Source organism: Leguminivora glycinivorella, unplaced genomic scaffold (assembly GCF_023078275.1).
Source record: "Leguminivora glycinivorella isolate SPB_JAAS2020 unplaced genomic scaffold, LegGlyc_1.1 Scaffold3, whole genome shotgun sequence".
NCBI classification, from domain to species: Eukaryota; Metazoa; Arthropoda; class Insecta; order Lepidoptera; family Tortricidae; genus Leguminivora; species Leguminivora glycinivorella.
The window spans coordinates 142,958-159,394 of NW_025952828.1; the positions used below are offsets into that span (position 1 = coordinate 142,958).

The 16,437-nt window shown below is 36.3% G+C and overlaps 2 protein-coding genes across 6 annotated transcripts in view; both read right to left on the bottom strand.

Annotated features, from left to right (window-relative positions):
* Window positions 1-630: 630 nt before the first annotated feature.
* Window positions 631-16,437, bottom strand: part of LOC125242014 — a 121,273-nt gene continuing 105,466 nt past the window's right edge. For 2 of the 5 annotated variants that reach the window (XM_048150714.1, XM_048150715.1), the window contains exons 4-9: window positions 12,953-13,093; window positions 12,479-12,593; window positions 11,821-11,917; window positions 10,736-10,820; window positions 9,787-9,828; window positions 631-2,160 (exon numbers count right to left, since the gene is read on the bottom strand). In XM_048150714.1, coding sequence (XP_048006671.1) covers window positions 2,033-2,160; window positions 9,787-9,828; window positions 10,736-10,820; window positions 11,821-11,917; window positions 12,479-12,593; window positions 12,953-13,093 — 608 coding nt within the window. In that variant the 3' untranslated portion in view covers window positions 631-2,032. Of the gene's footprint in view, window positions 2,161-9,786; window positions 9,829-10,719; window positions 10,821-11,820; window positions 11,918-12,478; window positions 12,594-12,952; window positions 13,094-16,437 lie in introns of all 5 variants that reach the window. The other 3 variants (XR_007178814.1, XM_048150716.1, XM_048150717.1) reach the window with 3 other exon arrangements.
* LOC125242013 lies at window positions 3,393-5,758 on the bottom strand. The gene is made up of 2 exons (XM_048150713.1): window positions 4,602-5,758; window positions 3,393-4,037 (listed from the first exon to the last, which is right to left on the bottom strand). Exons 1-2 carry the CDS (start codon window positions 5,440-5,442, stop codon window positions 3,622-3,624), a joined length of 1,257 nt encoding a protein of 418 aa, XP_048006670.1. The 5' UTR covers window positions 5,443-5,758; the 3' UTR covers window positions 3,393-3,621.

Below are 16,437 nucleotides of genomic sequence, written 5' to 3' on the forward strand. Positions count from 1 at the left end.
CTAGACCCAAACTAAGCAATTATTATGGGATAATAAAAAATGATTTGACATTTAAAGGTCAAAACGTAAACCCAATTGTAAATAACTTTTTTATGTTTTTCGTTCTGTATTACATTGAAATATTTTTATCATAGTGCCACCTAGTGATCTTTCAGAGAACTAACAACAGTGCCAGCAACGTTCACTTGTTTCTTGCTATTTTCTCATACTATCGTTGACGGCGTTCACAACAAATGACACTAGAGGTCGCTGCAAGACTATTAAACTATTTTAAAACGGTCATTAAAGTTTAAAATCAAATAATGAGTTTACGTAGCTGTACTAAACACACCTTGTGTCTATAATAAGAAGCTATCTGAACGCCAGCATCCACATAAATAAGAGCGTGATACTTAATATTTTGGACTTGAGGATTTAATGAAATAGGGTGCATTGGGGTAACTTTTAAAGTCACATAAAAATCACCATCATTTCCATTTTGTGCTTCGAAGCTATCCCAATGCACCCTAATTGTATTTTACAAAACTGTTTACATTAGTGGCAATTAAATATAATCTCTTTGCCAATATGCTTTGAAATCTTGGGACATTCTACCTGAAAATGACAAATGGGGTTCAATTGAAAATCAAATTCGGAAGTATAGGTTTTAATAAAAGTTTATATATTTAAATTACAGCATAATTTCAGTAGGTATATATAACTAGAACAGTGTTAGAAATATTACTTTCATGACGTGAGCACATTTTATTAGATACGATAGCTTAGTCCATAATTTACTTGCATTACCAAAACACGAAGAGGTATGTGGTATTCTACGACAACTTTTCCCCATAGTTGAAGTAGATCCCACATTTTTGATGAAGATGAGTACAACTTTGCTATTATTTTAAACACTGTTTATTTAAGTGATAATTATATCAGATGAAACGTCTACTATGGTAACCACTGACGTTTGTGCGTTTGCGTTTACCTATATTTTGGTCAAAGCATCAATGTGCACATAAGTTTTAGAATGTGTAAACTTCCCCGATTTACACAAGTTTTAGGTTAAGATATAAAAAGAGAAATAATGAGAAAAAAACAACTTCGATTCACAACACTCTCTCTCTCTCGATGAAACCACAACTTAAAGCGACATTCGTCAAGTTAAAGCTACGTATAATCTTATAGTAGTAATAGATGTAGAAAGCGAAGCTTCCATCACTAAGCTAAGTCCATCCTAATTCAAAATTCAGATCATTCCTGTCAAGGAGATGGTCCCTTTAAATAAATATTTACTTCTACGATCGCCTACTACCTTTAACTTTAGTAAGCTAACACCCTAAGGCATAGAATCACAAATCTAGCATTCACTTACGTGGAATCCAAAAGAAGAGAAATGTGAAATTATCGATACCTACATCCTGCTTACGTATTAATAATAAACTAATTTAACTATAAGACTACAAATGTTGGCAAAAAGCGGTCATACTAACGCTAAAAAAGCTAATCTTTAAAACTATACTTAACACTAAAAATATCGTTGGATTGTGCTATAGATCTAAAGTGACTTATCTGAATTGTGAAAATTAAGTTGTTGATTTGTATGTGGTTATACTTCATAATCTAGTTTATAGTGAAAATTACTTCTATGTTTGTGTTTTATATTTTATCTACTTCTATAATTTTTATTTTCATGAGAGAAACCTTTATGCATTTTGATTTAGAGGCACTTTTTTAAGTGGCTGTCGTATAGATACAGTGCACGATTATTATTGCTAATAGTAAAGTCTTTATTTTTGATGATGATTGTAAGCCTAATTTTAATGTTAAACGATTGGTAAATATTATCACAAATATTGTAAACATTTGGACTGAATTCTCACGTTATATTAGCATGTGCTACAGAAATCGCTGTATTATAAAATACATTAAAAGCATTCCGTTTAAGAAACGCGTTTAGATTACATTCTTCTTTAAGTTTAGATACCGTTTCATCTATATTATTAATTTTAATTTTCACTTTATTAGGTACTTTAGGTTGGTTAATAGTTTACGCATCTGGAGGTCTAATTTCAACGGTGACGGATGTCGGTCCAGGAGTGGTTGGCGATCGAAGAGTGGCGGACCTGAGAGAGGTCGCTGAATGCCCACTGCTGGCTCTTGATCCACGCCGAGACCCTGTAAAACAATATTTGTATCTATAGTATATTTGTCTTATTATATTTCTGTATATACTGTATCCCATTGCTTATATTCATAGGTTCTTCTACTTGTTTTTCACAAAAAAGGTTTTTCTGAAATGTTAGTTCCTAATTTGCGTAAGTAGTATAGTTTATGGCTTTATGTACGTTGTTTTTATTTCGTTTGCAAGAAGATGTTCAAGCAATGGAATACTAGTATTATTCCCAAATACTTTGTTGCTAAGTAAGTTGCAATCAGCCAAGGCATGCTTTGAGCCAAACTCAACGCATGTTCAAAAATTAACTATCATGCTAATAGTCCTTATAAGGTACCAAATCAATCTAATGGTTCTATTGAGTGTGTCATGTTTTATACGAAGTTTTGAAGATAGGTTTAGGTTAGTCAAGTAGGTTGGTCAAGATAGAAATCGAAATTGTATTCTAACTAACAGAATATTGTTTCAAAGTGTAAATGACGTCAAAAATACTCTCGGACAAATCAAGGTACCTAATGTTATTAACATGCACTTCATACGTATAACAAAATCGTGTAAAGATTTTTATGATGTTGACGTTCTTTAAGTACGAGTATTACCTACTATAAATTATCTAATAGTTTTCTGAAGTTAGTAACAGCACATATGGAAGGTATCTTTTTATAGAAAATACAGGTTAATTCACGCAAGCTGCCACAAAATGATCGGAATTCGGATACAGTCGAGTCGTGACTATCAAGAGTCTATATTTAATAGATTGATCTGTCACAGTGCATAAATATTTCCATCACTCATTTGCTCCATTCATACTAGCTCTTGTGAATTGACCTGTAATCCAAATCCAAACATTTATCATATTGGAGTAAATATTCAATTCTAAAATGTGCAAAAATATTTGTTGGAAGTTGGATTACACATTATAAATTGGTGTACAGTAGTATTAGTCTAACGTAACGTAATGAGGTAGATCTTATGAAAAGCCATTGCTATTTCCGGCGCATTCACAAAAGCTTGGTTTTATAGCATGATACTGCTAAGTATTTGATACTAAGCAACATTTGTCCAATTTGATATTGCATTCATTTTACAATTCTAGCCCACTTGCTTTTTGATTCAAGCCCACTATAGTTTTTGATCATGTTTGTACTAAACAATTTGTTCAGAAATGATTGTCAAACATTTGAGAGTGTGCAGGATTCGGTGGTCTCCAGGGTCCATTCAATGAATACGTTTATTTTATAATTTTAAATATACGTTTATTACGTAAAATGGCTCGATATAAGCTTAAATATTAAATGCAACGAGTAAGGTGTTAATCGTGCCGTATAGAGATGCGAATGGACGCCACAGGATGAGCGCGGAGAGGGGCTGCGCGGGAGTTGCAGTCGTAGCGCCGCTAGATGTCGCTACGTGATGCGTGAACATGCCCCCGGCCTTGGGAGCACCAGCTCCCAAAAAGGTCTTCATTCGTTGGGGTCTGCCGGCTCGGATAGCAGCGGGCAGATCTTTGAAAAGCTGCGACGTATCGTCCCTGTCGCCGTGAGTATGTCGGCGACACGGTTCACGCTGTCGCCTCCGGGATATAGACGCGTGACTCGGCCTAACCGCCATTTGAGAGGAGGCAGGTTATCGTCTTTGATTAGGACGAGGCTGTTTAAGGCTATGTCGTCCTTCTTCGTCTTCCACTTGGTTCGTCGCTGGAGTTCCGCAACGTACTCCTTGGCCCATCGACGCCAGAAGTGTTGACGGAGGGCTTCGATCCTGGCGTAGCGAGATAGGCGGGATGGCTCCTCGTCCGTCAGGTCCTCGCTGGCAGGGGAGGTCAGCGGCCGACCAATTAGGAAATGAGCAGGTGTGAGTGGGTTTAGGTCAGTAGGATCTGTGGACAAGGGTGAAATGGGCCGGGAATTCATAATGGCTTCGGTCTGTATTAAAAACGAGTTGAATTCCTGGTAAGTTAGCCTAGCATTACCTACTACCCGTTTTAAATGGAATTTACACCCTTTTATTCCCGCTTCCCATAATCCACCGAAATGGGGGGAATAGGGGGGGATGAAACTGAATTTAATGCCATCATTAGCAGCAAAATCGACTATATCCTTCGTATTATTTTTTAAAAATGTGGAAAATTCTTTTTCAGCCCCGACAAAACATTTTCCATTATCGGAATAAATTATATGAGGCTTTCCTCGTCTACTAATAAAACGTTTAAGCGCTAATAAATAATCTTCAGTGGAAAGACTCGTAACAAGTTCCAAATGAACGGCTCGTGTGACCATACATATGAACAAACAAATATACGATTTAATCAGCTGAGCTCCTCTCCCCTTTCGATTAAGTATGAAAATTGGCCCGCCATAATCAACAGCTGTGCGAATAAACGGAAAACCAGGCTCTAAACGATCTAGAATAAGATTACCCATGATAGGACTAAGTACTTTACCTTTCATTCGAATACAGGTAACGCATTCTCGAACGATTTTCCTTGCCAAATTTCGCGCACCTAACGGCCACCAACATTCACGCAAAGTAGATAAGAGTAGCTGCGGTCCGCCATGCAGCAGCCGCTTGTGTTCATATTTGAATAACAACACCGTCAACCTATGTTTACTGCACAATAACACGGGATGTTTTTTGTTGTAATCGAAACTTGTTGAATTACACAATCTACCACCGACTCTAATCACTTGTAACTTATAACGATCGTCTAAAAACACGTTAAGACCGGAGATACGATTATATTGTTTACTACTCGTCTTAAGCGGTTTATTTTTAAGTAAACAATCATACACGTCCGGAAATGATTGCATCTGTGCGAATCTAACTAGCATACGCCGTGATGCCTCCAACTCGTCCACTGATAGCGGACCGGTTTGGCGGAGTTGTTTACGCTCAGAGTTAGTGCGTGAGTTTAATATAAAGCGGAGTACATATGCACCGATCCGAATTAATTTTAAGTAAGATGAACATTTGTCGAAATTAAATAATTCATTTTGCTGAGTGCAAACTAAACTCACCGCGGTCGATCGTAACTCGGGCAAATCTGCGATAGTCGTATTTTGACTTATATTGTCATTAATAAAATTCGAATTTGAGTCATGCAAAAATGTGGGACCGTTCCACCATAAATTGCAATCAATTAAGTTATCTAAAGAAACGCCTCTAGACAATAAATCACTAGGATTTTCTTCGCTTCTCACATGGAACCATGTCGCATTACCGGTTAAATCGTTTATTTGTGTAACACGGTTTTGAACAAAAGGCTTCAGTAGATGCGGAGACATACCTAACCACGAAATCACTATAGTTGAGTCACTCCAGAAGTAAACTTTAGTGAACACTAACCTTAAGGAATCTGTTATTTTCTTATAAAGCTTAGCAGCAACGAGCGCGCCTGACAGTTCAAGTTTTGGAATCGTCAATGATTTCAGGGGTGAGACTTTGCTTTTCGCACACAATAATCTGACAGTGACATCTGACCCTTCATCATACGTCCGAATATAAGCGCACGCGCCGTATGCATGCAACGATGCATCTGAGAAAATATGCAATTCCGTGTGTGCAGTGTGCACGCCCCTTACATGACGCGGAATTCGTAAATCGTTTAAACGGCTTAACGTATTTATGAAATTATTCCACATCGATGTAATGTCATCAGGGACCGGAGTGTCCCAATCAATACGACTTAACCACAATTTTTGTAGTAAAATTTTGGAAATGATCACCGCTGGCGATAGAAGGCCTAACGGGTCGTAAATCTGTGAAATAATCGATAGCATTATTCGTTTATTTAAAAATGACGTGTTAGGTAAGGGATCGATTTTTGTGGTATAATACAATTCATCGCGTGTATTATCCCAACCTACCCCTAGGGTTTTGTTCTGTGTGTGCTCGCTTACAAAATGCTCCCGGGACTTTTCCTGCGAAACGTCACAATTAAAGGTCCATTTACGTAAAGGAAAGCATCCTGATTGCAGAACGTTATACGTTTTCTGACATATGTCAAGTAAATTCTGGAAATCATCATCTCCCGTAATTAAATCGTCTACGAATATATCTTGGTTAATGACGCGCGCGATGACGTCATCACCACATTCCAACGCTAACTGTCGTATACAGCGTTGACTTAAATATGGCGCACTAGTTTGCCCATATGTAACCGTATTGAGTTCATAAACGTGTAATGGATCGGTAGGTTTTTCACGCCAGAGAATCATTTGCAAGGATCTCTGATCTGGTTGGATCAAAACCTGCCGAAACATTTTCTCCACGTCAGCACAAGCAACGTACTTGTATTGACGGAAACGCAACAAAATAGCAAATATATCGTTTTGAAGTGCTGGACCCGGCAGCTGTATGCTATTTAACGATTTATTTGTGGTAGTGGGGGCCGCCCCACTATACACGACGCGCAATTTTGTAGTGGCACTCCCCTCCCTAAAGACACCATGGTGGGGATGGAAGTAATTTGGAGTACCATAATCGGCGACACGAGTCATGTGACCCATACTTTCGTATTCTCGCATGAAGTCACAGTATAAACGTTTATATTCCGGCAAACGCTCTAATTTACGTTCTAAGGATAAAAACCGATTTTTCGCTAACGTATAAGAATCGCCCAACGTATCAGCTGATTCTCTTAGCGGCATTCGGACGGAGAACCGACCGTCCTCTTCACGTTTAGTCGTATTGATAAAAAGTTCCTCACATTTCTGCTCGTCAGATGTAAGAACATTATCTACCTGAGGAATATCCTCAATCTCCCAAAATCTTTTAAGTTGAGAGTCAATCGATTGGATAAAATAACAATGGACTTGATTATTAATGCGCAAGTTCCGTGTATTAATCGGACCAGATACCAACCAACCGAATTTCGAATTTATTAAGTACGGCCCTGTCGGTAATCGAATCCTTTCACCGTCTAAAAGATCCCAAAATATTTCAGAACCGATAAGTATATCGATCTCTGAAGGCACGTTAAAATCGGGATCGGCTAACTGAACATTGTCAGGAACACGTATAATATCTAAATCGATATAAGTCGAGGGCAAACTGGCTGTTACGCGCTTCAAGACAAAACACGATAAAGACATGGAATAATCAGAATTTTTAGACCTAATAGTTACGTCACATAACTGATTTGTCTGTGTAACTATTTCACCAACACCGGTGAGTTGAACAGTGGACTGTATAGGTTTAACGTTTAATTTATTACGTAACGCTTCAGTTATAAAACAATGTTCGCTCCCATTGTCTAAAAACGCACGACACGTATGGAACTGATTGTTCGCATCGGCTACTTCTATTAACGCAGTAGTAAGTAGGCGCTGGGGAACGAACCGACTACTTTCCGCGCTGTCTACGCACTCAGCTGTAGGCGCGCGGTCAGCTGATACACAATAGCTATGAGAAGATGTACTCGGCACTGATAACGGCGCGCTGTGTGCAGGCGCACTCGACGGCCTCACGCACACATCGTCATTGCCAGTGCTATCGATATGCAATAAACTATTATGTTTTTGTTGACATTGTTTGCACGGACCGAATATACATTCATTTAAGGAATGTCCATCGCGTAAACAATTTTTACATAAGGTTTTATTTTGAATTAAATTTAACCTATCTTGGACAGATAAATTTAAAAACTTAGCACACGTATAAAGTGCATGATTTTCGTTACACATCGCGCAGTTTCGGAAACGTTTATTATTGAACGGCTTTGATTTATTAGTATTAACAGTAGCAGAGACACAACTAACTATTTGTGTAGGTTTATTGGACGTGTAATTAGGCTTAGTACTAACCGCGGTCGGTGCCTTGGAATGATTCGAGTGTATCATTTCTAACGTATCCGCCCGGTTTCTGAGGAACGATAAGAGATCTTCCAGCTTAAGTTTCTTAGACTCATTATTGATCGACTTATCCGAGATAGACCCTATGTGAGATTCCCACTTACGCTCCGTGGTCGTATCGAGTTTTGACACTATTAAATGAATAATTAACGTATCCCACGAATCGGTAGGTTCATCTAACGTTTTTAAAGCGCGTAAATTACGTAACACGGTGTCTATAAGTTTACGTATCTGAGTCGAAGATTCTTGTTTTAAGCCTGAAATGTTAAACAACGATTTAATATGATTATGTACTAAAAGCCTAGGGTTATGAAAGCGTATCTCAAGCAATTCCCATGCTTGAATGTAGTTGGCAGCCGTGAATTCTAACGCACTAATTACTTGTAACGCACTACCACTTAACGACGATCGAAGGTAATGAAACTTTTGAATCGCGTCGAGATCAGAGTGTTTATGGATCATTGTTTCATAGGAATGTTTAAATTCGAGCCAACGATCATACGAACCGTCGAATGAGGGCAATTTGATTTCGGGTAGTTTAAATTTTGAAAATTGCTTGTTCACGGCATGGTCACAACTTGAAATAGCAACGTTACTTGGCTCCACACTATCGATTAAACAATTAGCGCTAGCCATAGTGCTAAAATATAACTCCTCGAGAGTTTCTACGTATTCAGAATTGGCAGGCACTTCTGATTCTGGGGAGCAAAGTTCAATTTGGCTTTCAACGTCATTAAAATGTTTAAAAGTCTCTGTAGCTGCTTGCATACGTAATTTTAATTCTGCGATTTGTACTTTAGAAGGAGTCAACGATAAAATAGAATCAACGAACTTTTTAAATTGCGTAAGTCGACCTTTCAAATTACCCCTTTGTCTGCGGAGGTCTGAAATTGTGGCCTGACTTTTTCTAGGAGACCCTGACCCAGAAGGAATAGTCAATTTAGCACTAGCTTCATCCCCCTCAGCCATTTCGAAAGATTAAGAGAAACTGGAAGTACTCACGTGAACAAATTCCAAACGGGCGCGGTAGATCACAAATCGCAGCTGCGTGACTTGCGTAACGAGCGGCACTGGAATGCACAAAAACTCTGTTTTAACACAGTTCGATTAGGAAAGGAATAGACGGGATTGGTAGACCTGACCGTTCACTGCTGCAGACGCTGATGAGGTGCTGGTGTCGTCTCGCCAGGGTATTTCGTCTTCCCGACGAGCAGACTTCTCTCGCAGTATCCGGGCTCGCAGGATCAATTTATGTGCAGGATTCGGTGGTCTCCAGGGTCCATTCAATGAATACGTTTATTTTATAATTTTAAATATACGTTTATTACGTAAAATGGCTCGATATAAGCTTAAATATTAAATGCAACGAGTAAGGTGTTAATCGTGCCGTATAGAGATGCGAATGGACGCCACAGGATGAGCGCGGAGAGGGGCTGCGCGGGAGTTGCAGTCGTAGCGCCGCTAGATGTCGCTACGTGATGCGTGAACAGAGAGGTTCTTGACCATATAAGCTATGTGAACATTAAGAGATCTATCTATTTTTAAAAATCTACTAAATCTGATTATTCTGCAGTATTCGATCAAGTATTTAGTTGATCCGTATCATCATCAGTCATGTTTTCAATAAGACTTTAAATAATTCGTGTAAAATTATTGACAATGTCGTGATAAAGAACCTCTTTTCTGATATCTGCTTCAAAAATTTACAATATGGTGACCTACAAACTCTAGAGTGATGTTTTGTAGAAATAAAGCAAAATATATACTCAAAGTAACCTGAGGGTTTTCGGTGAAGCTGATGGCTTTGGTGATGGCGTGCTGTTGGTAGATGAAATAAATTATGAATGTTAGCATTGTCATGATAGGACTAAGGTTAGTGTAGATAATGAGAATAGGGATCATCTTAAATCAAATATCGTTAAAATCTGCTGTTATCAAAGTCGACAGCAGAAACAAAATGAAAAATATTCTAAATTCAGGTGTAAATTAAAAAAAATGATCAAATTAAAGGTTAAACAGAGGTAAAAAAGATTCGAGCAAACGATACGTCATAGGATGATTCCATATTGTGTGTCGTAAAAGTAAAATATTTGGTAGTTCCTTGAAATATAAGCAAACTTACCAATAACAATCGCTTTGCATTATTTACTGTTAGCAAAGTTTAATATTAATTTACTTATTTTACTGTGTGCTTTTAAGATAAAATAAAACTTTTGAATGAACCTATTTAGTATATTGGCAAAATCACAGACATATTGGATCAGCTAAGTATCAACAAGAAGGTAGGTAAGTGTGTTGCACACTGTACTGTAATTCCGCAATAGTCTTTAAACCTGAGTTAAAAAACTATTTCGTAAATATCTAATAATTTTGTCGATAAGTATCCAATACATCTCTAGCAATATTAAATTGAAATAGAACATTATCCACATTGCAAGTACAAATATCAATTGCAACCGAGACATCACCGAGAGTAAAGCTTTCATTACTTATATGTACAGTTGCTTTTTTAAAGATTATCAGTGTAAGTGAAAGAACAAAACGACGAGTGAAATTGATAGAAGTATCATTTTTACTTCTACTACCAGATTTTCATAATTATTAGAACGTCTCGAAAGCAATTTCAAAAATCTCTTTGTTTTTTTTGCAATGTAGACACAGCTTCTGGTGAACTTATATTAATAATTTAAAAACTGTAAACTGTATTACCTATGAGTCTAAATACCTGGACTAGGTGAGTGCGGTCTGAGCTCCTGCTGGCTAGCCTGTCTTGATGGCGGGCGCATGCTCACTCGGGACCCGCGGCGGTCCTGAAATAACATAATTATACATATGCAATTAACACATATTATTCTAGAAAGAATGTAGAATCTACATATACAGGAAACCAAAAAATTGTATCACCACATCTGATTTTGAAAGTTCGGCATAGTTTGTTTGTTAGCTTTGAATTTAGTTGGTTAAGAATCTAGTAAATCGATGTGAATTTTTAAACCTGATTATTGTAGATGATCAAATTAGCAAAAAATAAACGGGTGCATATCCTTGGTTTAATGATGTATATAAAATATTTCCTTCCTTCTGCACTATCCTAGACCTTAGAACCACCAATGTACCACCAAAATGTAAACAATTTGGTGTTAAGTAAATATTTTACCATCAGTTAGTCATGAACCAGTTTTATTCAATATCTAATTCCAGTATTTAAAATACAAATAAATAAATACAAATAATTTATTATGAATAACATAAGTGTACAGTGGTTTCTTAAAGACTAAGAATTTTATAAGGGATGATTATAATATATATAATATTATGTTTAATACTTTTAAAATTAATGTTAAACCTCAATATGTAGTAGAAAACAAACTTTTAAAAGCTAACCGACGTTTACGAAGTGCCACTCTAAACTTAAACTGCCTCTTGCAGTTGGCGACTAGTTATCGATGTTTTGCGGGCATGTTGCTTTTGTTACTGCGAGCTCGAACATTTTGCTGTCGCATGCAATTTCACTATCTACAGTCAAGCAATTTAATGCAAGTGCCGATATCGTTTCGTGTATTGTCAAACTTACTTATGGAACAGACGATATGAAAGCCACTATTAATAATGTTTTTGTTACTGTATCAAGAATATCAAGATACATATCACATTGGTTGATCCTCCGTTTAAGTATTTTCAAAACTTCAAAGTCAATATGAGATAGAGCCATTTGTTGGTCTCCCTGATGTGGGAATTTCCCCTTTCTATGTGGTTTTGTTGTTCCTACAGCCATTATCTGTATTCTATTAAGGCCTAAGAATAATTTACCTGAGAATGCAGCAGCTTGGAGTCCCTCAGCAATGAAACATTCATCAGTCGAGGATTGGGCGTGTTGAAGATTGTACGATTCTCTCTCCATCGGGCTCTGAAATAGCATTGGTGATTGTTTTATTTTAAAAATACTGTTACATCTGGCAAATGAGTAATGTAGCATTTTGAGTCGGATAATGTACAAAGCTTCTTCGGATCTTTAATTGTTTCTTGGATTTCATGGTACATGTACATCCGAGGTACACTCCACCACCGCTTCAATTTCGATAGCAAGTGACTTAGACGGCACCGCTCTTCTAAATAGATTATCACCTTTTTTATTAAAACTGTGACTTGTGGAAAAAGGTGACTTAATTTTTTCATATAATCTACTTTTAACTGCATATTCTTCATGATTAATGATGATCTTATTATATTTTTGATACATTTTATTAATGAAATATAACAAGAATATATATGTAGGTACTATGAAATAAAACTATGGAAACGGATTATATCGCGTATAATGAGTTTACAATTCATCGCGATGTTTCGAACACTGTACATCATTCGTGGTCCACGGGTGACTGGTGATATAATCTGTCTCCATAGTTTTATTTCATGAGTAAGTATCTTGGCAACCGAAGACACTTTACTATTAAGAATATATTTATACCTGCTAAAGAGCCGCAGCACGACACAGATAATGACGAACATCAGCGCCATGCCGACAAGTACGCCAATCATCGCAGGGTCGATTGTTTTCGTCGACAGTTCCACTTGTTTTTCCGCTGAAACGTAAAATGTAATTTTGTGAAAGAAGTATGACGAAAATCTTCAACACTTCAAATAACGTCATTACAGGTCTTACTTAAACATCGTAAAAGAAAGTGGAAATTCAGTAGCGCAGTGGTGAAGAAGGCTGACTTGTAGGGACCAAAGATCTATTCAAGATCGCTATAACCATTATTCAGAACCATAATATTTAATCTTGAAGATTCTTTAGGGATATTTTGTTTTGTTTCAGACATTTACGTTGACACACCACGCCGCTGTCCGATCAGAGATCTGATCAATGCTACTACAATACATGGGAGCAGCAAACATTCTTAGATATTCTTGAGGATTTTTTTTTGTTTCAGATACTTACGTTGACACACCACGCCTCCGTCCACAGTGGCCTCGGCAACCATCTCGTACTTGCACGCGCAGCGGTCGTTGCGGCATTCCGTCATGATCACCGCCTCCTCGCACTGCTCGTTGAACGTGCATGACTCGTTTATGCTGGACGCTGAAATCAGAGATGATAATGATTTAGGTCTTATTGAGACAACTCGTAAAACATTCTTCTTCTCTTGAGGTATTTGCGGATGATCAAGTCCTTAAATTCTCTATGATGAATTTTATTCAGTCACACCCCAATTCTAACTTAGACTGATATCTTTAGGTCATCTGAAAGATATCATTCAATGACATCTTACATATACGAGTATCATTCTGATGTCAGTGAACGTTTGAATTAGCGTAAAACTTTGCTGCATATGAAGTATTTGGGGATAGATTCTCAAGGTCCTTAATGAAATCAGCCAGTCTCAATAACATTGTTGAAACAGACGCAAACAAAACGTAACATAATAACAAGTAACGAACAAATTACGGCAAGATCAGACGAAGTATTTTTGGAAGTTTATTTTTGCTATTGATCTATCATACTCAATAAGCATAAGTACCTAGTGGAGATCCGTTCAAAGAAATATCTTTATTGTGTTTTGATTTCCTTGGAAACAGTAGTTTTTTTTTTTACATGAGACGTAGATAATTATCAATTCAGCCATTCTACAATATAAAAACTGTATTTTTTTTCTCGCCAAATATGTTTTCATCTATCTCACATGACACAAATTATGCCTTCACCAAGTATTGAAATCCAGGGTTTTCTGCATAGTAAAAAGTCACTAATAATCGTGTTTACGCTGTTAAGACAGTAACATCTTTCACCGAATTGTCGTTGACCCAATAAACGACCCTATTATATCAAAAATGGCAATACCAAAAACAAAAGTTACAGATCCTATCATCAAACTTTTTCAATAAACGAGGTAATTGTTCGCACCACATTGGAATCCATTCATTTCAGTCTAATCAATAAAGTTAGTTTCTGCTAGTCAGCTAAGCAAAACACTAATTCTAAATTTGAATTTGTAGTTGTTAATCAAACTTATCATTTTGTATTTTTGTTAATTACTTTAAGTTAATTTGATGTGATTAACAGTTTTTATATATCAATTACAATTTGATTGCAGTCAACGCCCTAAGTTGCGTGACGAAATAGAACTTTTAGTTCATTTGCTTAAGCGATGTTCATTTTTTGTAAACATTACAGTATCTATTTAAATATGAATTAATTATACATTTTTCATATCATAAACTGATACATATGATAGTAATTTGGATCTAGCATGGTTCTTGAAAAACGGTCATACAGTTTTGACTGGAATTGAGCTTTTTGTAGTAACCGGTTGGTCTAGTGGTAAGGATGTTAGCCGCGGAAGCTGAAGGTTATAGGACCTATTTATAGATCCTCTGGGATATAGATCCTATGTTATTGTACGGGTTCGATTCCTGCCTAGGCCTTCAGTGGACTCGGTCACTTTTTCTTCCTTCTATTTTAGAATCACTTCACTACCTACTATTTTAGAATCACTTCCAAATTTCATGCAAAAATTTTGCTAAAGTTTATTCCTACAAATGCCAAACTCGTCCACAGCTATGAGTCGGTGAAGTGTGCCAGACGGAATATGTCTAGCTTTCGCACGAAACCTCGTAAAATAGCTCATTTTATTCAAAAAATAATCTCGCAATAGAATAATGAATGAATGTTGTTATGTTGTTGGGAAGAAATTAATTAGTTAAGTAGGGTAGTTTAGCCGGTTTACCGGCCACCTCTGGTTGTCGGCCACTACGTAGTAATTGAAATGTTAAATTTCCTGTATTTATTGAAATAAGTTAGATAATCAGATAAATTGAGTTGCCTTTGACATGTCCTAAGTTGTTTGCTTGATGACATTTTTATTGGCTCGTCAAAGGCTCAAAGCAATTTAGACAGTGTGGATATTGCTCAAATTGTAAAAAAAAATTTTATTGAACATTTTTTTCAAGGTGGGTATAATATTATTTCCGTGAGTATTAGGATATTATAATATTAAGGGATAATGTGCTTTGTGGATAAGTTGAATTAATATTATTTTTATTTTAATGTACACAGTACTTAATATAAGTCAATAAAATTAGATGGTCGGGTAACTAAATGCAATTTCACATTGATATTTAGTTGTCGGCCACCCGGCCGAGAACGGGCTGGAGATATGTCACTTTTAATCGATTATTTTATCCATTAAATGAAAGGTAAAAGAAATAGAATCCAAAAATATGACTTGTCTATCATTATCTTTCTTATATTTAGCAGTCGGCCGCATGTTTGTTATCAAAAACTTGGTTAAAATGTGCTTTAATTTATTTTACATTTGGCGGTCGAGAACGGGATTATAAAAAGTTCGTTTTCGGCCTAGGAAACTTCGTATGTAAACAAAGTAAAATTTATTAAGTTCCCGAATCTTGAAAGAAAATAAATTCTGTCTGGCTCGAGATCAATGTATTGATTGTATGGCATCTTCTTAATTACATTGATTTAACTATAGATCCATCCTGTTTAATATGAAATTGGCAATATTTTGTGTACCTCCCCCGCCTCCTAACTTATACGATGTTACAAAATATTTTTTTAGTATATCGTAACCTACATAAGAGTTTCCTTTAACGTTCCGTATTATATTACTTGTAATGCATTATAACTTTGAATTTGTACTGTTTTATTCAAAATAAATCTTATTACTTGTGATGTAAGACTCATTTGAAAACATTAATAACAGTGGCCGACAACTAGATTAACAAGCGGCTGAGAATCAAACAAAGTGGCCGACAACGGGCTAAATAGGTACTTTTTCATATTCTTAATTATATAAAACAAAACTTTGTTACTTATAACTCATTTTAATAAATAATGGCAAGTGTAGTATATTTTAAGTCTAAAAATCTGCAAATGACAAAGATTTGTCGAATACATTTTTCAGAAAATCTATTTGAATTCGAAGTTTTGCTAAACTGGCCGACAACCAGCCTAAACCAGGTACTATTTAAATAAGTTGTCTAAATTCGATATATTATTTGTTCACAAAATCTTAATATAGGTAACATTTATATTAAGATTTGTGAATAATTAGGTAATATAATATGGAGTAAAACATTTATCTTTTTAGACAAAAGGTTCAACTGCGACAGTTAAAAAAAACGATTGCATACGTTAACTGGGGATACACTGGGTAGAATAAAATATGTCCAGAAATGTTCCAAGAAAAAAATTCTGTCGTAAAAATACATTGTTTAGGTAGAACAGAGACACTGTTTATTCTTACTTTAACCATTAACCAACCACCCTTTGTCTCTGAGCTCTGAAGCAAAATTAACAAACAAAGACCTAAAACATGACCTAGATAAAAAGACTGTTTGTACGTACCTAAATACTTACAACATAAAGTATAATGCTACACTGTACACTCCTATAATATCTATTCGCAC